General features: G+C 40.2%; 1 protein-coding gene across 6 annotated transcripts in view; it reads right to left on the bottom strand.

The window, feature by feature from the left end:
* The window catches only part of EPHA6 (EPH receptor A6), an 833,380-nt gene that overhangs the window by 5,776 nt on the left and 802,738 nt on the right, over window positions 1–24,866 (bottom strand). For 5 of the 6 annotated variants that reach the window (XM_075594038.1, XM_075594039.1, XM_075594042.1 and 2 more), the window contains 3 exons: window positions 10,602–10,751; window positions 3,794–3,987; window positions 1,171–1,320 (listed from right to left, as the gene is read on the bottom strand). In XM_075594038.1, the coding sequence (XP_075450153.1) occupies window positions 1,171–1,320; window positions 3,794–3,987; window positions 10,602–10,751 (494 nt within the window). The remainder of the gene's footprint in view (window positions 1–1,170; window positions 1,321–3,793; window positions 3,988–10,601; window positions 10,752–24,866) is intronic. The other variant, XM_075594040.1, reaches the window with a different exon arrangement.

The raw sequence follows: 24,866 nt of genomic DNA, 5'->3' as shown, positions 1-24,866 counted from the left end.
CTGTCAGGAGTTAAAGATTGCAAAAAAAATGATACTGTACCGAGATACAGAAATTAGTATAGTACATTGTTATATTTTCATCAAGTAACTGCTCTCTATTATCCTCTATTGCTTAATATAACTTACACCTTCAAGTCACTTGCTGACACAAGTATTGGAGAAAAGTACTATATAGGAATATATTGATTCTCTGAGACAAGTTTCAAATTTGTCCCTTATATATACTTTAATGGTAAAATAGTTATTTTGTTGCATACATTGTCCCCATGCAGCCAGGTATTTTTCTGGAAGTCAAAATGTAATCTCTGATTTAGAATAAGGAAGAGACATTTTATGTATTATGCTGCCTGGTGCTGTAACAACTTAATTTTATACAATCTTGCTTTCATTAGATATATTTTCCTAAATGGTATGTAGTGTACAATTCTATTAGCCATATTATATACAATTCTATCCCTTCTACTAGGGCACAAATACTACTTCCTCCTCTCTACTATATCTCCTTAGATGTACACAGGAAATAAAAATATCACTTGTGAGCACATTCACATGTCTCAGATAGGTATGCAACCCTGCCTTTCACCATTATCTCTTAGCATACAATGCTGCCAGGGATTCTGGGAAATCACATGCAAATGAGCACTGTCACATTTAACTTCTAATCCATTTTTAACATGGACATCCATTTTAGGCTGCGGCCCCGCTTGCGCTGACCGCGCTCTTGCTTGAGTGGTGACGTCACCAACTACAAAGCATGAGCGCGGGTGTCCTGCGAATTTTGCGAGCACTCGCGGGGAGGGGGGTTGCATGGGGAGCCTATTGAGCACGCTTCGAACTCTTTTTTTTTTACTTCCCAAGCACAAGCTTGGGAGAGCGTGCGTGCCCGCGTGAGAGGGGACGTGAGAATTGAATTGATCTCGGCAAACGCAGCGCGCTCAGCGCTAGCAGGGACGCAGCCTTAGATGTACACAATTTTTAGTTCTGAAGATGGGATTATTGTAATCTTAAAAGACCATATACATTGATGTAGTTTAGCTCATATCATAAAGATATTATCTGTGTATCACCACTTGTTTAACTACCCATAGAACAGTCCGGTTACTCTAATGTTAAAGGTTCAGACAAGTTCTCATTCCGAGTGTTCGCCTTTCTTGGAAATAAATTACTTACTCGATGCTCATTCTAGAAACCATATCCAAAGTCGTGAACCCTGCTGCCATGAAATTATTGGCATACTGGCCCATCTTTATGGATTCCAGCCACTCACCGACTGAGACAAGAAAATGATATTCTGGGACTTCACCCGGTGATTCTGGCATTCTGCAACACAAATACACACAACCATGAAAACCCTGTGTAGACCTGAGATGCATTTCTGAAGAGATAACAGCTGCTAGAAAGGAACACCACAGAAGCATTTTGCTAAAATACATTCAAATGTATACAGAATAATAACAGAGTATTAATACCATTTCCTTTAGCCTCCATCAGATAATTACAGTGACATGTTATACAGTTACTGTATAAAAAGTACTAGGGATTGTAATGTATCACCCAATAAAATCAAAGTTATTAAAAAAAAAAAAAAAGTACTAGGGAACTAAAATACATTCAAATGTATAGAGAATAATAAATAAAAGGAAAAAACAAAAAAAACAAAACATGCGTACTGATATAAATTGTATATTATTTATTGTCCTATAGAACATTGAATTTGTTCCTGAGGTGCTTTGTAAATGCTAGGGTTTGATTAGGATACAGGAGTCTGAATAGTACTGTATGAAGGAAGTACAGATGCAGCGGCCGTTATTCGAACACTTCACATGTTGTATAACTCGGAATACCCACGCCATGGCACGGGATTTCTTCCAACCGTACCGCCTTAAGACGCGAGTGCAGACGAGTGCAGAAAAGGGCATTTTAGTGTTCTGGTTTTTAAACACCTGAAATTGACACAGTAGCACAGTACTGTACACATTGCAATTCATTCATTTCATTGCACACAAAGAAACAGAATCCATGAAATTCAAACAAAACAACCGCGATAAACACGTGTGCCTGGTGTGATTGGCCGCAATAATGCCGCGTGAAATACAGCAGCGCACACGAAAACGGCGCCGGGATTTGTTCGAATAACGGCCGCTGCATCTGTAACACACACAAAGAAGATTGCTGCAACCTACTTCAAGAGACGTAATAGAATCAATGTATTAAAGGTCTCGTCCTCTAATAGATTTAAGGGCTGAACCCCTCCTTAAATTGGTCATTATTCACGAGACAATACCTGATTCTAGTTCTCCAGAGCATTTAAAAAGGTAATTAGAAGCATCAAAATACTTTCTGATTAAATAAAGTAAAGGTGTACAAGCACAAGTAAATAAAAAATACTGCCTAAGGGCAGATGAGCAAGTCTGTCCTTGAAATTTACCTCAGATCCTACAGGAATTCACAAATCATTTTACCAGAGGCATGAAATAAAACAATACATTACTGAAAACAGGGGCTTTAAGAACAAAGTGCCACACGATCCGTCCTCATTTGTCTTACAAAACAGTCATAAATGAAAACAAAGCACCTTTAATGGAGTATTAATAAAATGTCCTTTATCCCTCGACAGGTAATTACAGCCACATATAAGAAGATACAATCATGCCAACAAGAAAGTTATTACTTAGGTTAATAAAAGAACCCCCAAACAATAAAGTATGTAGTATATGGATATGGATTAGTAAAAGTATCTATTGAGTGCACCTAAGTGTACTACTGACCAGGCTGTTACTATTTATATAGAACAGCACATTCATACTAGAAAGCGTTGTACATTAGGTAACAGTAATTGCCATAAATAAGGTAACTTTCAGGATAACAGCATGCTGAAAATGAACCCCCTCCTCCCCCCCAAAAAAATCAACACCTGCACAATGCATTATTGGCCTGACCAGTGTAAGACCCAAATAAATAACAGAAGCAAACAACACTATTTTCATTTAAATTACGAGGATTATTTAAGTCTTCCTCAGGGGAAACAAAATGGCTGCCAAATCTCAGGCCAATAAGAAGCTGCAACATCAGTTGTGGCTTCCGAATGGATGGGCATTTTAAAAAACAGGAAGTACAGTTATATCGGTAACTTAACCAGTAAGTATCTGGGAAACAGTGGGGTTTCAGTGCGATTCAGCCATGGAGGACCCCCTGGTTCTAATCTTGGAAGAAAATTGAGATTATTTAGGGTGAATTGCTCCTTTAAAACTTATCGTTAGTTAAAATCTGATGTAAAAAATACCTAATATTATTAGATAAAAACTTCTATCATTACTTACCAGCTATGTTCGAGAACCTACACTTATTCTTAGGTGTGTATTCACTAAAGTGCAAAAGCCTATAGGAATCAATAATAATGGCTATCATATTTAGTGAATAGACCAGGAATGTCCAAATCCAGTCCTCAAGGGCCACCAACAGGTCAGGTTTTAAGGATATTCCTGCTTCAGCACAGGTGGTTCAATCAGTGGCTGTCAATGACTAAGCTACTGATTGAGCCACCTGTGCTGAAGCAGGGATATCCTTAAAACCTGATCTGTTGGTTGCCCTTGAGGACTGGAGTTGGCCATCCCTGGAGTACACCCTTTACTGTTTGCATTTTTGGCCGCCAGTTGGCATGTCTTATCTATATTAGCAAATGTGTATTGGGAAGTGAAGTAATCAATGCTAGTACCATGCCGTGTAATATATAAGCATCAGAAAAAAACCCAGTCAGCTTTAGAATGGAAAATAATACTTTTACAAGCCTTACCCCAAGATATCTTCCACTAGTATGTGAAGGGCACTAGGGTTGCGGATGAGCTTGTCTAGGAAGCTGACAATGTCTGAAAACTTCGGTCGATGGTTCCTTTCTTTTTGCCAGCAATGAAGCATTAGCTGATGAAGTGAGACTGCACAGCCCATGGGTGCAGGCAGTCGGTAACCCTCTTCTATGGACAGAATGACCTGATTAAAGAAACATTATTGTCATATTACAGTGGCTTTTCAACCCTTCTTGGTTATCTATGGTACATTTCTGCCTAACCAATGTATACATCTATTGTTAATTAATTTAGAAAACACGTATTTAATGGAAAATGGCTGTTATATAAATAATTAATTACAATGTGAATCCATATATTTTGAACAATGTTCTAAAGGTTTTAATTCTCCTCCTCACTTTAAAGGCTATACACTCTCGCGTTCTGCTCAAGGATGTCTTCCCTCTACCCCTTTTGTATCTAAAGCACTCTCCCATTTAAAACCTCTCTCACTTACTGCCCCACACCTCTGGAATGCCCTCCCCTTAAATATCTGACTAGCACCCTCTCTATCCATGTTTAAAATTCATCTTAAAACCCACCTCCTTAACTATGAATATGGGTAGCTCTGGTTAATACTGCACACCTCATACATTGACCACGGCCCCTCGCAGACACACTTACAGCACCAGAAAACCTTCCTACTGTCTCTGTACGTTCTTCCTACTTACCAATTAGACTGTAAGCTCTTCAGGACAGGGACGCCTGTTCCTAATATTACTTTTATGTCTCAAGTGCTTATTCCCATTATGTGTTATATTATTATGTCACGTGTATTACTACTGTGAAGTGCTATGTACATAAATGGAGCTACATAAATAAAGAAATACATACATTAGAGAGACTGCTGTCACTTTCAAATGCATGTGTATACATCATAATATATGATCATATTACATATGATAACATCATATATTGTATACATATAATGAAAATCATACAGAGAAACATATGGGTCCACTAACTATTTAATGTTACATTTTCATTTATAGGCTCTTGTAACTCAGATATTGTATTTCTGTGTGACTGGCCAGTGTTGGTACATCTGATTTGTGACCCCATGGACTTGAAGAGCTTGAAAACAACATACTGGAAGCAGGTTGATGCAGAATTGAGAGAGAAGAAGACACATAAAATGCCTGCACTTTACTGTTGCACTTAAAGCAGCGATACAGATTTCCTTTATTTTTTATTATTATTACAGGTTTAAAGCAGGTGGATCCGGAGCTGAACTGTGTTAATTTCAGCTTTGGGGACCCTCTGCTTCCAGAGATACTTACCTCCATAGGTGCTGTTTTTCAAAGGTAGGGGAGCGCAGATTTCAATGTTATATATAGGAAAAAAAGGGTGTGTGTCCAGCACGCACAAAACTTCTTTGTCTTTTGTCACTGATATTGTATTGGCGATGGTAATATTGTTAATTAAAAATGAAAACACAATGTCAGTGACAAAACGCAATGAAGTTTGACATAGAATGCGTGTGCTCGGCACACACCTCTGTTTTTAGCTATTTGCACTTCTATATTTATACTAACTGTGAATTCCTCGTGTGTGTGTGTCACTGTGTGTGTGTGTCTCTCTGTGTGACTGCGCGTGCGATACTGTGCGACTCTGTGTGTGCGTGCGACTCTGTCTGTATGTGTGACAATGTGTGTGACTGTATAGAATTGGGAAGGGTTGTGCCGGTGACCTTATTACTGAGAAGGGAGGGGGCCCACCTGTGCAGCAGAGTTCGGTGTGAGGCAGTCATAGGAAGGGGTCTAGGCAGCTAATCAGGGAAGTTGCGCCCGATGTCTGGTGTTGAGTGCGCGCGCAGCGCCGGGCGCTCCTGCGCATGCGCTCTGCCCCGGCCTCGCCATTAGTGCGCATGCAGACCGGAGAATGAATATGGGCTACTGCACATGCGTGGCAGGGTTTACAACCTCCTCTTCTGCTCATGCGCGCCGCGGCCCACAACCTTTCCTTCAGCGCATGCTTTTAATCTAACCTCTGTGCGGGCTGGAATGCTGATTTTATGTGCATGCGCGCGCCTCCATTAGTAGCGCGACATCACTTTCATGACGGTTTTTCATTACAGGGCAAGACATTTTTCCCATGAAAACACTGTAGGTGCCAGCAGAGAAGTTTCACTTTAAAAACATAGAGACACATCCTAGTGCAATAAGTTTAAAAACTTTGCGCACCTCTGCCCTAATGTACTCTTTGTGATGTCATGAGCCCATGACAACACAGGGTGGGGTCAGGTACACACTAACCATACTAATAACCCTTTAGAATGGGGAAGCTTACCCCTGTAATAAAAAAAAAACGAAACCTGTATTGCTGCTTAAGGCTGCGGTCCCAGTCTGCACTGCAACACGCGCGCCTGGAGGGAGGTAGGGGGGGCGGCGCCGGCACAGCTCTCCACTGTGATCTGTGGGGCGATGTAGGAGATTGCGATGGGGGGGCGTGGCAGGAGTTTTACAGGGGCGTGGCCATGACCTCATGTGGCTGGTTCGCCCTCATTGGCTGAACTGCCGGTGGGGGTGTGGCCACCCATGTCGCAAGTTGTAAAGACAGTTTTCCTGTCTTTGCAAAAACTGGTAGTAGAGCGGTGCTGCAAAATGCGCTCAAAGGTATGTATTGGGCAATGCTGAAGCGCCTTTGTCACTTGGAAATGGGTATGTAGTGGGCCCGGCCTGATTGAGGGGCGTTGCTTGTTTGCGCAGCGCACGTCTCGACTGGGGACGCAGCCTTAATCACAAAATGGGCATCTGTAATATTTTTGGGAATTAATCATTTCAATTTCTACATACAGTATGACTTAGACCAGCGGTGCGCAAACTGGGGGGCACGGCGGTTACAGAGGCCCCGCGCTCTTCCCCACGGCTTTTAAATTAAATGCCGGGGGAAGCCGTGATGCCTCTGTAACTCCCTTACCTGCTCTCTGCCGGGTCTTCGGCAACAGATCTACATGGCATCACGGCGTCAAATGACACGGCGGGGTCACGTGACGTCACATGACCCGCGTGTCCTTGGAGAGGGGGGGGGCGCAAATGCTGCGGATGCCGGGCAGGGGGGCGCAGCTCAAGAAGTTTGCAGACCCCTGACTTAGACAACATCCTACAACATCATTCTCCAAAGTTGAAAAAATGTATACAGTTTTTGACTGTACAAAGATATCTACTGCACAGTATGTTATTCAATCCCTGTTCAGTTAGCCTCCCGAGTCCCTCAAGTTCAAAATCATTGTTTTTGTGTGGTTTGAGATTTACTCCGCCTGTGTTTATAAAAATACACACAGTTCAATGGTTTCCAGCACTCTTTCCTTCTGTAAGCACTAGGACCAGTATTGCTGCACTAGGAGTGGTCTCTCTCACCAACTACTATCTCAATCTGCAATTGAAACATCTCTCCTCCCGGCACAGAGATGTGCTAACATATACGAGGAGGCAGCAGGTACTCACCGTTAAAAAGGAAATTTAGATGTATGGATTCAGGTGTTTATCAAGTCAACATTCAATTCTATGTGACTGACATGAGACCCACATCAGGAAGCTTCCCTGCAACATTCGTGCACCGCCAAATTATCTACTGACTTGTGAGTAAAAAGGTGCATGCGTCACCCACCAATCCTTCCTAACAAAGGAGAAAACCTGCACAGTATTTCTAGGTGTCATGCAAAATTGCCTTACAGTCACTGCACTGTAATACACCATGCATTATAAACCATAGGAAATCCAATTGACCACGGCTGTTTGGTAAAAAGTCTTTGATTACAATGGTGAATATTATTCATTCTATGTTCAAACTTTTAAAATAAGATGCTTCACAGTTGCTGATGCAGATCTCAGACGCCACCTTGGACCTTTAACTGATGCAACGAGACGGGAAATATTGTGCAGAGAAACCCTTCCTCCTATTAACTCAATAAACCGATCCCTAAATTGCTCAGTGACACAAAAGGAGTACATGTGGTACAAAGTAGCTTGATATACGGACACAAACAGGTGCGACATAAAAATAACACTTTTATTGTACTTTACAACCCATAAGCTTGATCCCTTTTGGTTTATTATTAAATCATATCAGTAGTGGATGTTATGACTTAGAATTTGGAAACATACACATACATCCAAGGGAGGATTATAATTGGGATGAAACTTGTCATGAATGTTTATTTAATATCATTTTTAACAGTCTAGATAAAGGTTCTGCCAGTTAATATAAAGAGGAAAAAAACCCCTCCTGACTCTCCATGTGGCCAACCAATAAAAGAATTGACCAACAGAAAACTTAGATTATGGGCTCTTAGCAATAACTAACACATTTTTGATTCATTGAAAAGGTTAAGTTTACATATTCCATCAACCCCAAATTATACGTTCCTCAGTAAAGAAACACAATTATTACAGGTTCGCAGTAACTACTTTGCCTGTAACCATATTCAACGTTCTGATCCTTGTTTGGTACAAAGATGCTTGTTTTTAATATGATACCTTCTTTGATCAGATAGGCGTTGTACTCCGTGTCATGTTTGTATATTAGAACTCTGAACTATTAATGTGTTTCGGGGCCTCTGGCACTGACTGGTTTGATATACTTTCAGAATGATGAATACAATTGATGTTGAACATCCCCCGTTTTTCCATTATCTCACTGTATTTGTTTGTTTGTTTTATCTGAGGAGGCATAAAAGAAATCTAAGAAAATTACTTAAGCCCTTGTTGCTATAAAAGGGGTCACGTGCACTTTAGGGGTTAAGTGCCCATGAACATACCCCACCACTAAATGGAAAAAATGTGCTCAGTATGTGCAGGGACCTGAAAATGCTTCCTGCCAATAGATACAAGAGGCACAGCTGTTGAACATTGTGGTTTATTGTTAATTCCTGGTATCATATTGATGCTTTTCTTAGAGAGGAGACAATTAACCAGTAGGCTTTGGGACTGATATAATAACATTTCACACCGAGTTGAAAAAGTGTTTTCCGTTGCAGCTTAATAAATATAATGCTGCAACATCCAGATGTAACAATGGCATTGAGTAGTGAAAGCCATGACCTTATGGTTCATTAACCAAGTAATCCCATTATCTACTCATAACTACCCGCACACTGTGCCACTCTCTCTAGAGGCGTTCATTTTTAGATTGCACTGAAATGGAAAAAGGCTTTTGATGAATACATTGTTAAGAAATTGTTAAAATGACATTTTTTTTCTAGTAATATGAACAATGCCCCAACATCCCCTTTGGATCTGCTCTTACTCTTGGGAGAGACTGCACTTACAAATAGCTTGCACTGTGTTCAATTTTCCCTGGCAATTACATAAGCATTGTTTGAAATCCATTAGCTGTTCTTTTTTTTCCCTTCTGAAAATCGGCGAGTTCTACAGCTCACATTAATTTATACAATGACTTCTAACGAGTCGAGAAAGAACCCTTTCGCATTGTTCCATATGATAAATGCACTTGGCATGAACTTTTGTTTTTCAGATATAATGATGTGCAATGTTTATCACACGGAGCATCTTCAAGTACACTTTTCATTGCAAATGACACATTATTCTACCACACGTGAAAAGACCACTACTGAATTGTGATCACATAGAATTAATTGTGCCCTGTTATATGTGTGTGTGTTATGTGGTACATTTTAATGAGGAACTAATAAAGCAATGCAATGATACCTTTTTTACACAGCAACATACTGCAGAAAAAAAGTTATCTCCACTAAGTTTTACTTAATTTGCCTTCTCTGGTCTCTTTTTGTGAATTAAAGAATACAATTTCTTCTCCCTAGTTAACAACACTTGTCAGCTTTATACTGTAGCTATTGTATGTATTGCAATAACATCCTGCTTCATTACAGGCATATAATGTACACTGCACATTATTTACAGCTTTCTTGACACCACGACTCCATAATACAGTACATGGCTATGTCCCATAGGCCAGTTGTGTTTATTTAATCTCTGCAGAGCAGTAAGAAAGTGTATGTACATAGTTACAACCCTACATTTTGCTCTTCCTCCCCATCCCTGAGCTTATAAAAAAAGATGTATTTCTACCACAGTACTTCTAGTGTTAGAACATACCCATAACAGGTACTTGCTCTAGAGAAGGTAATACTCAGTAGTAGCACGGAGAACAGTTGTCTTTTCCTTCTACATGAGTAGATTTTCTCTATGTAGCTATGTATACCAATTCCTGGCACCATAACCAATTGAAGATGGTAAAGGCGAGAAGATAGGGAGAAAAGATCATATATGGAGAAGAAACAGAATGATTCTGAGAGGGGAAGCTGAAGGATTGCAGAGTTTAAAGACATTGCAGCCATAGCACAAAGGAGATGTAATCGAGGGGAGATGAACGGCATAAAGGGGGCACATGGAGTATAGAAGTGCACAGGGAGGGTAAGAGACATTGAAGGATGAAAAGGATATTTCCTGAAAGTCACACAGAGAATGAGAGGGACACATGGGAAATAAAAGACACAAGGAAAATTAGAAAGACACAATGGAGATGAGAGAGACAGCACAATAAGAAAATGAGGATAAGGATGGCAGTCTTAGGAAGAGAGTCTTTTTGGGGTTGTGCAGAGAATAACAGTACAAAGAGTTCATGGGATGTAGATGGGAGCAATGAGAGAGATATTCTTTATAGAGATACAGAGTTCTGTGAAGTATTTAGAACGGAGAGAAACAGAAGGATGAGCAATGAATAAACGACATACACTGTACAAAATAAACAACACCATTGAAGGATAAGAATACTTACATCTTGATTAGACATCTCCCAGTATGGTCTTTCCCCGTAAGACATCACCTCCCACATAACGATTCCATAGCTCCATGCATCGCTTGCTGAAGAAAACTTACGATATGCGATTGCTTCAGGGGCTGTCCACCTGATGGGAATTTTACCACCCTAAGAAAACAGAAAAGATTTCCAAAACCAACAATTTGTACAGCTTTAGATAACAGGTTTACCTCTCTAATTAAAAAGCAATTCAGGGGAGGGGTTCAAAGATTTAACAGTGATATTTACACATTTCTGTAAAGACAATGAACACAAGCACAGGTAATTACAACACGGTCAGAGTTAAACATATAGGGCAGGGCCGCTGACCGGGGGGGAGCGCCGGGACAAGTGTCCCGGGCCCAGGGGCTGCGGGGGGGCCGGCGGCCGGACATAGCAGTTGCCGCCGGGCCTGGCTTTCCCCCAGCTGCGGGCCTCCCTCACTCTGTCTCACGCCGAGCTTCTGATGCTGGGAGAAAAATACATGGGAAGAGGGGGGGAGGGGAAAATAGAGGGTGCACGTGAGGTGTGGAATGGGGGAGGGACTCGCAAGACAGCCGACATGGGGGAGGCCAGACTTAACTCTAGTCCTGGGCCCCGGAAAATCTGTCTGCGGCTCTGTATAGGGAGGGGGCTATGTAAGAAATGCAAAAATGGCGAAAACCTAAATATACTATGCAAAATCCTAGATATGGGCTGCGCAAACTTTTCAGTCTGCGCCCCACTGCCTGCTCTCCCCCCTGCTCGTGCCCCCCCTCCGTGTCAAATGACGCCGCGTGATGTCACGTGACCCCACGGCGTCACGTGACGCCGGATTGCCATGACGACGTGTCACCCAAAGCCAAGGTAAGGAAATTTACAGAGGACTCGTGCTGTCCCCCGGCATTTAATTTAAATGCCTTCGGCCTCTGTAACTACCACCCCCCGCAGGAAATCCTGCCCCCCAGTTTGCGCACCCCTGTCCTAGATCACCTTGGGCGTCCGTCGATCAGCATTCGAAAAACTTAATCTGATGCGTTTACGTGTCGTGTAACATACAAGTATTTACTGAATAAGAAAGGGGTGTGTTTAGGGGCATGTCAAGAGTTTTGCCCGGCGGCAGCAACTAATAAAACACTGCAGTACATCGCTAGCTACTTGATGAATTTTCTCACCTTTTATTTGCCTCATTTGTTCTCAGAGATAGTGGTACAGCTTTAACATTCACAGCCATGAGTTTCGCCCCATTCTTGTTATATAACTTCATTTTAGAGCAGTGACTGCTAATTAGCTGATCAGCTTCACTTCGACAGACTTAGAGGTCTATTCATTAAACTTCGATAAATTAATTGCATTATCGAATGTGTTTGCATGTTCCTTCCGAACGCTGTGAAATTTGTGTAAAAACGGTATCCACTAAGAAAAATCAAATTTTTAGCGTATTGTAAAAACAAATTGCTACACCGCATTAGCTTGTATTTGCCTGTTTTTGCGTGGTGTTGGTGGTATCTCCAGATGTATATATCTCCTCATATGTCCCACTGCTTGGGAGGTGGGCTAAAGCCTGCTATAGAAATCAATGGGTGCTTTAAAACTGCAATTAAGAGTTGAATTTAAAAAAAGTCACTATTATCTAATACTACAGAACCAACTTATGTAAAAAACTAAATGTAAAAAAATAATAAGATTTCACGTGTTTTGCTGTTTTAAAGGAAGTTAGGGGCCGAGGTCTACAGGTGTGAGTAGTAGAGCCCCAAAGAATCTGGCTTAGTTCGATGCTAGCGCTGCTTTCCTGAATGGCAGTGTTGTGGGCTCTAATCCTGTTGGGTCTGACACTGGTACCCGCTTCACAAGGGTCTTTAAACTGATTGGTTTTATGGATAAATTTTAAGGACTCATTTAAATATACTTTGTATAGACATTTGCATAACTCCCATGGTACCACCGCCATTTTCAGGCTCTTAAGATGAATCGCAATCCCTATCTCAACACCTTTTAGGTAGCGAGGGAAAAAAAAGCGGGTGTCTAACCCGCGATTTGCATATCGGAGCTTTGTGAATAGCAGCTACTGGCAAAAAATGCGAGTTCCTGTCTTTTTTGAGCTACCGCAGGCTTGTCAAGAGCAAGAGTGATAAAAAATTGTTAAAAAAATGTTTTCAAGTGATTTTGACATATTATCACAGCTTTGTGAATAGCTACACAGGCAAAATCGCTTGTAAAGTGCACTTAACCAGCGTTAAGTTACTTATCGTAGTTTAGTGAATAGGCCCCTCATTGACTTAATTCAAAGTAATGAAAAATGTAATTTCTTTAAAATATTTGAACTATTTAAACTATAATATATATATATATATATATATATGTAGAGGTATCAGTACCGTGTTAGCCGAGCTTCAATAATCAAAAAAATAAATAGATGATACCGTTCTGTGGCTAACGAAATGCTTTTATTTGTGCGAGCTTTCGAGATACACTGATCTCTTCTTCCGGCGATGTTACAATGAATGAAGCAAAAGGTAACTTGCTTTCACAGTAACCTTTTGACACCTCTAGCCATAAAACACATGCACACCAGGGGAAGGAACAGCACAGATAACATTCCAAGAGACACTGTTTTTAAGTTTACCTTTTGCTTCATTCATTGTAACATCGCCGGAAGAAGAGATCAGTGTATCTCGAAAGCTCGCACAAATAAAAGCATTTCGTTAGCCACAGAACGGTATCATCTATTTATTTTTTTGATTATATATATATATATATATATATATATATATAATATTACAAGATATGAGTGCGCAATCAATCAAAATATGTAATTAAATAAAGGTCCCCAAATGCAGCCTCTAAATTCTAACCTCACACCAAGATTTCATACACATAAAAAACAAAAACTGAAGAAAGGGCACAAATAGGTTTACCAGTAATTAATCAATATAATATAATCAATAAACGGAAGTAGTCCAAGATGGTAACAAAGTTCCAACTTCTTGTAGTCCTAAAGGGAATGAAAAGAAGTCACAATAGTGAAGTACTAAAAGGCAATTTTATATGCAATAGAAAATTGGCTACTTACAATGTAGCAGATAAATCAGGCAGTGTGGATATATGTTATCACACAAACAATCTGGAGGTAAATCAGCAACTCCCTCTTGGCTTTGGAACCATCCTCAGTGAAGCTGCTGCTCCTGTAGTGGAATCCCAGGTTTGTGTGTGTGTTGTTACTCCAGCAGTCTCTTTAGCAAGTCAGCGATCAGAGAGTTGATGTATCATAAAAGAGCACTAGCAAGTAGCAAATGTGTACAAAATGTTAACCCTACACGTTTCGTACCTAGCGTGGGAACTTCGTCCTGACTGCCCCTGATGAAGTTCCCACGCTAGGAACGAAACGCTAAAGAGACTGCTGGAGTACCAACTAGGCACACAAACCTGGGATTCCACTACAGGAGCAGAAGCTCCACTGACAGATGGTTCTAAAGCCAGGAGGGAGTTGCTGATTTACCTTCAGATTGTTTGTGTGATAACATATATCCACACTGCCTGATTTTATCTGCTACATTGTAAGTAGACAATTTTCTTTTGTGTATAAAATTGCCTTTTAGTACTTCACTATTGTGGCTTCTTTTCATTCTCTTTAAGACTACAAAAAGTTGGAACTTTGTTACCATCTTGGACTTCTTCCGTTTATTGGTTATATTATTCATTAATTACTGGTCAACCTATTTGCGCCCTTTATTCATTTTCTGAGATATATATATATATACACACACACACACACACACACACACACACACACATATATACACACACACATACACACAGATGTAGCTAGACCTACTGTCACTAGAGTTCCAGGAAAAAAATAAGCAAAATGCTGCAGCTCTGGAGACGGTAAAAGCTGCTGTGACCATACTTCCATATTGGACTTTCCAGGCAAAGGGTTGTCCCAAAACATTGTGCCATTGTTACTGTACCATCACTCTGCATTAATACATCTTTCATATGAATGCCATCCAGGCTTCTATGATTGTTCTTTTGAATGCTACAGAACCCAATGTTTTGATTTACGAACATTCATAAAACAGCCTACTTAAAAATAGGACTTGCGTTCATCATTATTACGTCAACAAATGCAGGTAAGACTGCAATTACTAGTCTATTTGTACATTTTATACAAGCACACTGAATTTGCTTATTTAATAGAAAACACGCCTCTGCATTTAGGTGCTAGGGCTAAACACCCTCTAAGTAAATAACAACCATAATACGTTGCAGCATTTGAAGGGTGAACCTTGATTGGTGCAGTAAATGGTGTCGCAGACTTTCTGTGGTCACCTCCAATAAACAATCGTGAACTTTTAACATAATGTGTAATATTTGGAGTACAAAGCAACTCTACAAGAAGTCCAATACATTTTCATGTAGGGCTTTACAGGTTATTATACAGCTGAAATAAATCTGAATTGAAATGAAGGTTTTCTGGAGCCTCAATATGCTCCACTAGAGTTATTATGCTAATTCTGAGCTGTGATGAATTCCCTGGGCTTCTCTTCTCTGTTTCAGACTGACTAGAAAACATGTCCAAAATATGCTAAGTGCTTGCTTGCCATTTAGAAATATTTCTAAATGATCTCAGCACTGAAGAGGATTTATCAAATCTGTCATTTTCCTACTCAAGAAAACCTTTACCAGTAGCAAGCATTTTTTTTGTAAGGGCACATGCTGCACTTTTGCCCAACCAATAAAACTCTAATGAGCTATGATAAATGTTAATTTGATGCTTGTGCAATATGCAGCATTACTGTATGTGAGCTATTCAAACGTTTATGAATTACACTGCTTCCTGCCTTCCGAGTGGTGACAATGCTGAATTAGTCCTGGATGTAATTAAATAACATATTCGAGGGCTGTCAAGTATCTCTCCCAATGAGGATACGAGGGTCATATGAATTTAGTAATGCATGGCACAGTACTGATTCTACAGGACCACCACTGAACAGGGCTTTCCACAAGAATGTCACAGATCACTTTACTAATGCGTCATATTTTAGGGAAGTCTGTTGAAATGAAATATTGTGAATTCTTCAGAGTATACAAAATGTGCTTGAGATAGGCAGCTTTCCGCAAAGCATTTCTTGTCTCAATATATTTCTGTTGTTATCAATTAAGTATAACAAATGTCCTGGGAGACACAGAGAAGGAAAAGTACATCTTGCTGTGTAAAATGCTAACCCTTGAAATGTTTCTTATGATTTTGGTTTAATCCCTCTGTTCTGGCTACTCAACTACAAATGTACAGTGTATTATCAGATTTACTGCAGGGAAAGGCATAGCCGAGTCCTCTGAATTGCATTATTACAATTTTAAATGTTCATTTCTTAACACTCTAGGGATTCTAGAATATACCAATCCGTGTACACCCAAAGAGAACATTTTCATAGGTAAGTACCAACAGTAACTCCCGTTTTTTTACATAAAAATACAGTTTAGAAACAGTTTCACAACAGCGGTTCTTTTTCTGCTGACCAGAAATGTTACAGTTTATGTGCTGAAAAACAAATTAAAAGACAGAATTTACTAGTGTAAGTAAACTACAGTATACATAAAAGTATGCAGAAATTGTATCTGTAGAAGTCAATTAACATTATGCTACGTGTGGAGGAAATATATGTGGATTTTAAGGTCAGTCTGACATGTCATTCTCACAATGCAGACACATTATATTGCCAAGCTCATCTCACTGCACACATCTCAGTACTTTAATTGTACTTCCAGTTATCCTTTTGTTAAGTGCTTTAAGAGTTTGAAATGTATCTGTGTAGAAAACACCTAGTCTGTTGGACAATGCGGTTTTTTTCCTATGTAGCCCTAAAGCCACCCCTATCCTCCCTTTTGGGGACTACTAGTTAGTAGAAGGGGTTAACTGTCGTAATGGGTTAACTGTGTGGGATCTCTCAGGTCATTCCTTTCCCCATCATGTGATGCAGGATGACTATGCAAAAAGGAATAGCCCCTCCTTTGCATGTTTTGTGACCAGTGACGTCACTATAGGGAGATAGACGGGTATATATAGAGTAGCTCTACCCGATGTTCTAGAAACAGGTTCCTCAGCATTCAGACTGGAGCCTGAGTGATCACAGAGTGATGGGATACTGATCCCTGAGCATGTTCTTGAATAGCGCTGCTAGTTTTACGTAGCGCTTTACAGAGGCATTTTGCAGACACAGGTCCCTGCCCCGTGGAGCATACAATCTATGTTTTTGGTGCCTGAGGCACAGGGAGATAAAGTGACTTGCCCAAGGTCACAAGGAGCCGACACTGGGAATTGAACCACTCCCCTCAGTGCAAGTCAGTGTCTTTACTCACTTTGCTGACTTTTTTAAGGAAAAGGTGGAATCCATACGTCAGAACATCCCATCTGTTGCCTCCTCCCATCCCACACTGCTTCCCAACTCTCCTCCTGCCTTTCTTGACTCTTTTTCCGCTATCTCGGAGGAGGATGTGTCACTGCTGATCTCCTCTTCTCCCTCTACCACTTGTCCTCTTGATCCCATTCCTTCCCATCTCCTAAAACCTCTTGCTCCTTCTATAATCCCTATGTTCACACAGATCTCTACAATCTGGCTTCCGCACTGCTCACTCTACTGAAACAGCCCTCACTAAAATAACTGACGACCTCCATGCTGCCAAAGACAGAGGTCATTACACTCTGCTCATATTACTCGACCTCTCTGCAGTATTCGACACCGTGGACCACCCTCTTCTCCTTCACATTCTCCATACTCTTGGATCTCCTCTTACCTCTCCCATCGTACTTTCAGTGTCTCTTTTGCCAACACCTCCTCCTCTATTGATTTCTCTGTGGGGGTAACCCAGGGCTCTGTCCTAGGACCACTTCTCTTTTCTCTGTACACACTCTCTCTAGGTGACCTAATCACATCGTTTGGGTTTAAATATCACCTCTATGCTGACGACACACAAATTTACCTTTCAACCCCAGACCTTACACCTGCTATACAGACCAAAGTTTCTGAATGCCTCTCTGGAATATCATCCTGGATGGCCATCTGCCGACTGAAACTTAACATGGCAAAAACAGGGCTCCTTATACTTCCTCCCAAACCTGGCCCTACTACCTCCTTCCACATTACTATTGGAAATACGATAATTCACCCAGTAGCCCAAGCACGCTGCCTATGGGTTACACTTGATTCCTCTCTCACATTCATCTCTCATATTCAAAACGTTTCTAAAACTTGTCGCTTTTTCCTCCGCAATATCACAAAGATACGCCCTTTCCTCTGTTACTCGACTGCTAAAACTCTGACTCAGGCCCTCATTCTCTCACGTCTCGATTACTGCAACCTCCTGCTGTCTGGCCTTCCTGCCTCTCACCTGTCTCCCCTACAATCTATCCTAAACGCTGCTGCCAGAATCACTCTACTCTTTCCTAAATCTGTCTCCGAATCTCCCCTCCTGAAATCCCTCTCCTGGCTTCCGATCAAATCCCGTATCTCACACTCAATTCTCCTCCTCACTTTTAAAGCTTTACATTCTTCTGCCCCTCCTTACATCTCAGCCCTAATTTCTCGCTATGCACCATCCTGACTCTTGCGTTCTTCTCAAGGATGTCTTCTTTCTACCCCCTTTGTATCTAAAAGCCTCTCCCGCCTTAAACCTCTCTCACTTTCTGCCCGCACCTCTGGAATGCCCTTCCCCTCAATACCCGACTAGCACCCTCTCTATCCACCTTTAAGACCCACCTTAAGACACATCTGCTTAAAGAAGCATATGAATAGCACTGGATAATCCTGGACACATGATACATAAAGCTTTGCCCCCTGCAGACGCATTACTAGAATTCCCTTCTACTGTCTCTGTACGTTCTTCCTACCTACCAATTAGATTGTAAGCTCCTCGGAGCAGGGACTCCTCTTCCTTAATGTTACTTTTATGTCTGAAGAACTTATTCCCATGACCTGTTATTTATATTATTTGTTATTTATATGATATGTATTACTACTGTGAAGCGCTATGTACATTTATGGCGCTACTGTATATAAATAAAGACATACAATACAATACAGCTGCTCCTTCTCCCTGATTTTTGAATAAAGATTTTAATAAAGCTCTTCCTAGCACCCATCATTATTCTATCTGCATATCCATGCCCAACCCGCACGGACCCAGCACCCTCCTCTAGAGAGGGTCACACCTACATTATGTAAACTTTGCAAATATAAATCCCAAACTACTTAGGTTTACTTTTGACATCATTATTTAAAATTTTTTGTCCAGTGATGTAGATGAGCAGTAAGGCAGAGCCAACGTACTTGTAACTGTAATAGTATTATAGCTTCAACCTTTTCATATAAAAACCTTCCCAGTATTTGTGCCTCCAGGAAACTCAGCTCAGTACATTGGGACAATGTCCAAAGTTGTGCCTGAGGTTATTCTCATTATGAATGAAACGTTGCTTTAATGTCTAAGATGGACCTTAAACGTTCTTATCTGCAGTTCTTCTGAAATGAGTATGTGTACAACTGAAGGGCCAGTGAGTGTTGAATGTCTCTCATAGTAAGAAAAATATTGTGGTCAATAAAATATAGTTGTGCATTTGCAATTAGGGATGGAGGGATGACCCACTGTTCTTCACAAAGGTTCTGTCTATGGCTCTAGATATTTCTCAGAACCTGTCACTGCTTGGTGCACACTTTAAATATTAGTAGACAAACGGAGCAATACAATTCATATGCTTTAATATAAATAAATCACACATTTATGGATCTTTCAAAGAAGAAAATTATTTCATGTGGGTGTTAGTGGGTAATGGATGTAAACACTTGAAATGTAAAGGTTATAAATGCATTTAACTTCATTATGATTTACAGCTTTATCTACCAGTTAGACAATTAGACACAAGTAAATACCATTGAATTCCACACTTAAAAGGACTATTAAATCTGCAATGTAATTAAAAATAATGTAAACCAAGAAGGCTGTTACAGGTGGCTCAAAACAATTATTAGTATAAAAAGTTACTTATTCTGAGAAAAGAACGTTTATAGAATTACATTCTTCAAGGGTAATTGTCTTAATTGAAATAAGGATTTAGGCTTCATGAGAGATCTGCTTACAGTTAATTGAATTTGTGCTTACATTTGTTGCTGGGAAAGCTACTTAAGCTTATTTATTTTCATTGTGCCAAATTCATAAAGTATGCTTTTGTGGTTGCCTAGAGTAGCAGTGCATTAATAAGCCATGTACTCCTTATAGTCAGGTTACTTTGAAACTAACTTAAGGAGGAAACCTATAACCTTTTACAAAGATAGAATGGTGTTGTATGAGATGGACTATAAAGGTTTAATTCAGTTGCCCAGAAGTAATGCAGAGGTTTAGTTTATGACGGTTCATTTCTGAGTGTACAACATCATCCAAATGCCAAAGGTCACACTGGTGATTTGATCCATTATGATTCACTAATATTAGTCTCATATTTGTTAGGTCATTTATACTCCTTGCATGCATGTACACCAGGGGTGGCCAACTCCAGTCCTGAAGGGCCACCAACAGGTCAGGTTTTAAGAATATCCCTGCTTCAACACAGGTGGCTTAGTCGATGACTGAGCTACGGATTGAGCCACCTGTGCTGAAGCAAGGATATCCTTAAAACCTGACCTGTTGGTGGCCCTTGAGGACTGGAGTTGGCCACTCCTGATCTACACCCATGCGCTTCTTATCTTTATGAAAAATTGGGTGTGTATAATGTATCTTTAGAAAGCCTTCCCAAGCACAATACTTTATAGCAGTGTTTACTAGTTAAAGATAATGGGTTGGACAAGGTTGGAGAAACTGGTTTAAAAGCAGCTCAAAGTTTTAAGTTATTTCAGGATGGGGTATCAAAATCAGGACCAACATGAAAAACAATACTGTAATGCAGGGGTGTGCAAACTGGGGGGCGTGAGATTTTCTGGGGGGGGCGCAGCACTTACAGAGTCCCTGCGCTCTTCCTCAAAGCATTTCAATTAAAAACAGGGGGACCGCGTAAGGCACCTGTAAGTTCTCTTACCTTGTCTCCGGCGGCGTGTCGCCATGGCAACGTGGCGTCAAATGACGCAGCGGGGTCACGTGATGTCGCGTTGCCATGTTACATAACCTCAGGGTAAGAGGGGAGTGGGTGGGGGGCGCAGGGGGGAAAGTTTGCGTACCCCTGCTGTAGTGTATAGTGTTAGCACGTGACTGGAAACTGAACAGTTTCTCCAATGGTAATTGACACGGAGTATCAAAAGTAAAAGTCTTGTGTGTATATTTTGCCACGTGTATTACTTCACGGTGCAGTGTAGTCCTTCATTTAACCCCTACAATGCTGCTGGCGTAAAATAATAATGTCGGTAAATAGGCCTCATTCTTCCTCTGTGATATTAAATGGCAGCCATGTTCCCATTTACTAGCTTATATGCAGATTCAGGTATAAATTGGAGCAATCACTGCAAATAATATGAACTGCCATATTTACTAAGCAGTACTAAACCACAAGGCACCTTAAGGCCCATTCCCTGGCTCAGTAAATAGACCTTAAAAGGCTGATTTAATTGGTACTTCAACAAAATTTGTGTCATTTAAAATACAGCAAGGGAATGACTTATTTAAATCTGCCACCAGTTGTAGAACTTGATGAGTATGTCGCTTTCCTGTGGTGTTCAAGTTCATCCCCCAAAGGGCTACAAAAAAAAGCCATATTTCAAAGCCAATATATAACAAAGCAAGTTGTTGTCGGGATAAGGCTGGGCTAATAGGTTAAGCATGTGTTAATTAGAGAAATCATACAAACCTGGCCCTCAAGAGACTGAACTTGAACCACTGAATTAGGTCATTGAACCACCTGGAATGATACTGTATGTTGCTGTTTATTATGCTGTTTTCTGACTATTTTTGTATTGCACATGAACATTTGGGGCCCTCAGCATTTTCAGTGACAAATCTGGCGTTTCATTGAATGTTGTGAGATACTGGGAGTTTATTATGACATACAACGGGTAAGTATACTGTATATTATGTGCATTATCTTTTAGAAAAATGCCAGCAACCATCTGAAGGATTGGGAGTAAGAAGCAATGTTTCTCCCTTTGTCAGAATGCCACTGGCATTCTGTGTATTTAGTACAGTATCTCTTCCTTGCTCTCCACACGTTTCATGTGTTACTGTACTTTACACTATCTGCAAACGGAGATGGAAATCATTATTGATCCCTCTTGCTACTGTAGCAGCCACAAATGTATTTCTTTACATACAACAGTGAAGGTGTTTAAACCACTACTCTAGCCTTTTATGATTTACTGTTTATTAATGTGAGATGTAAGAATTAATCATAGCAACGTGGAATTAAGTTTAACTGGAATTAATTGTCAGTATAGGTGATAAAACGATTCATCTCTAAACTTATTCTGGAACGCACAATTTAGTTGCTAGTGATCTGTGCTACATACCTCTGAGCTTCCAGGGTGTCTTATTAATCAGAGCTCATCTCAGCTGGAAGTGGCACCAAGGTTTCTAGTAAGATCATAAGGCATGATATTTTGTTCCCCTCTTTTTATTTTATATAAAAAGTAACCAATTATGGATAATTAATTTGATTAAACACTATGAATGACATTTCCTCCCCCCCCCCTAAAAAAAGAAGATAAATAATGTGTTTGGCACCTGGGGGAAATGTTATTAGGCACCCTAGAAATAAGATGTCCGTATGCAGGGGGAAGTTTAATAAAGTAAAGGTAATATCTAAAGATATTTTAATTACCATTCCCTCTCCTCCATTAGTGCCTCCCTTATTTTGTGCGCCTTCATTTTTCTGTTTTGTTTTTTTAATTTACTTTGCCGTTTCAATTTGTACTCCCTCTTTGGGCTACTCCCTGGTGTTTCGTTCCTTTCTCTCACACCCCTTAGTTTCCTGACGTTGTTTTCTCTCTTTTCTGCCCTATCCCTTCTCTTTTTACTCTTCCACTCTTTCCTTCTCACTGTGTCCACTAATCCAGCTCCAATTTCCCCTCCTCCCTATCCTGCACCATCTTTTCCTCTCCTCCTGTTCTCACTTCACTTTCCCTCCCGTTCCTTCAGCCTTCCCTCTGTCGTCTCCCTACCTTCTCACTTCCCATACCCATCATCGTTTGCCTTGTTCGCCTTTCTCCTCTGTCTAATTCTTCGTGCCTTATGTCCTCTTCCCTTGATGAGTTCTGACCTTTTTACTTCTCTGAATCCCATGATTTTTAACTTGTGCCTTTACTGTTCTATCTAGAGCTACCAGGCTTAACCCTCTCATGCCATAGGCAGCACCACTAGTTACTAAGCATAACCTAAGTGCACATCTTAGGATATCCATGGACAGGAGCATGGCGCTGGCTGGAGACAATGTAGCCAACAACCAAAACCTGCTCAGGCCGTCTCGGCAAACGCTATTTTCTAATGTCAGGAAACTCTAGGTCTCCTTTACCTGCATTGGCTACTTACATGGTTTTAAATGGTTTAATTTTGTGGGTAGTCAGATATATTACTATTCCAATAGTAAATGGCGCACACAAAACATATGCTAATATACGCCCCCGTTTTTATTTTTCATTTTCAATTAAAGAGTTTTCATTTGTTTCCTACAATCCACTAAAAAGCCTGTCATTCCCGTCCACTTGAAATTCAGCTTCTATCTTGGATTGACACTTTTCAAACTGTTAGAGCTTAAAACCTAATGCATCTGTCATTTCCTTCTGGTTCTTTCGTATCGGGTAGAGATGTTGTATCTGTCTCTGGAAATCCTGTATGTATTGCTCTACATATGGCATTTTCAAAAGTGCTTTAAATAATTTCCCATTAAGAGTCCTCATTTTAAGAGGTCAAGTTGTGGGATCCCAGGCATAATTGCTATTTTTGATCAATGCACTCAGAATTTGCATTAGTGGTGTATAAAAGTCCACCGCTTATAATCGCCATCAAACCAGTGTCAAGGACCCCTTGCAACATTTGTGAGTAATGATTTTGTGACATCTCAGACTTTAATTGATCTTAGCTATAATTACAAAGTGAAGATAAATTACATATTTCAAAATATGGGATATATTTTTCCGTAGTTTATTATCAGAAAGTATTTTCACTATTATATATGACTCTAATACAGTAAATCTTTCTGTGCCAAAAAACAGCAATGACTTGATTTGAAAATAAGTCTCCTTACCAACTCTTTCTCTAATAGGTGTGGATTATGTGAACCAAACCAAGTGGGGGGGGGGGCAACAGACTACAGTATAAAGGAGCAAAAGTAACTAATTGTCCTCAGCCAATTAGTTCAGTAGACTGAAATCAGAAACGTTAGAGTGTATAACATCAGGTACTTATCAACCAGAGGTAAGGCATGTTGCCCACTAATTAATACCGTACAGGAAACAATCTATTGATACAGTAGTTAGGATATACCATCGTGCCATGTTATAATATTATGGACGCCAGTCTTCATCAGGGCAGCGGACAGCCATTCAGCAAAAACTATCCAAGTATATGACACTGTTGATTCAAGTTTCAGCAATCCTTTCTTAAGCATCATTTGCAGGGGGACATACTCTTGATAAATTTCCTTGCCTCGCTGGGGCCTTTAAACACTATTTCAACTTCAAATTGCCCTAACACAACATGCGATTGGAAACTTAAAAAAAAAATGCATTAGGAATTATCTATTGAAGAAAACTCACTCAATTTGAGATCTAACTTTTGCATATACAGTAGAAGCCGTGCAAAGACATATTATTTTGAGGAGAGGGAGAAATATTTGGAAATAAGTAAATAATTAATATATTTTTCTATTTTCATATTTCCCAGGTATTTTAAAATGCACTATCGCAACTGGACTAACACGGCTATTTCCGTTTTATCCAGGTATTTTAGGTATATTTCCAGCTACCTTTTATCCCAGCACAGAGTGCAGGTTAATTCTCTCTCGCCAAAACAGGACATTTGCAAAGGGTTTGAGCATGCAATAACTACGTAATGAATGTTTTTACAGCAGTTAATTGATTAGGACTCACTGCCGTTGCCATGTCCGTAATCCTGCTTTAAATTGCATTAACATTTTATGATACGTGGTTTTAAAGGAAGATGTTATGCTCTAAAAGATGTTAAATATCTACCATAATATTCACCTTGGGGATTATTCATTAAACTGTGATAGCGCCGATCAGGGCTTTATTGAACGGAAACTCCCATTGAAGTCAATAGGAGATTATCGGTGAC

Source organism: Ascaphus truei, chromosome 3, assembly GCF_040206685.1.
Source record: "Ascaphus truei isolate aAscTru1 chromosome 3, aAscTru1.hap1, whole genome shotgun sequence".
Taxonomy (NCBI): Eukaryota; Metazoa; Chordata; class Amphibia; order Anura; family Ascaphidae; genus Ascaphus; species Ascaphus truei.
This window is presented reverse-complemented; position numbering and strand designations above follow the sequence as displayed.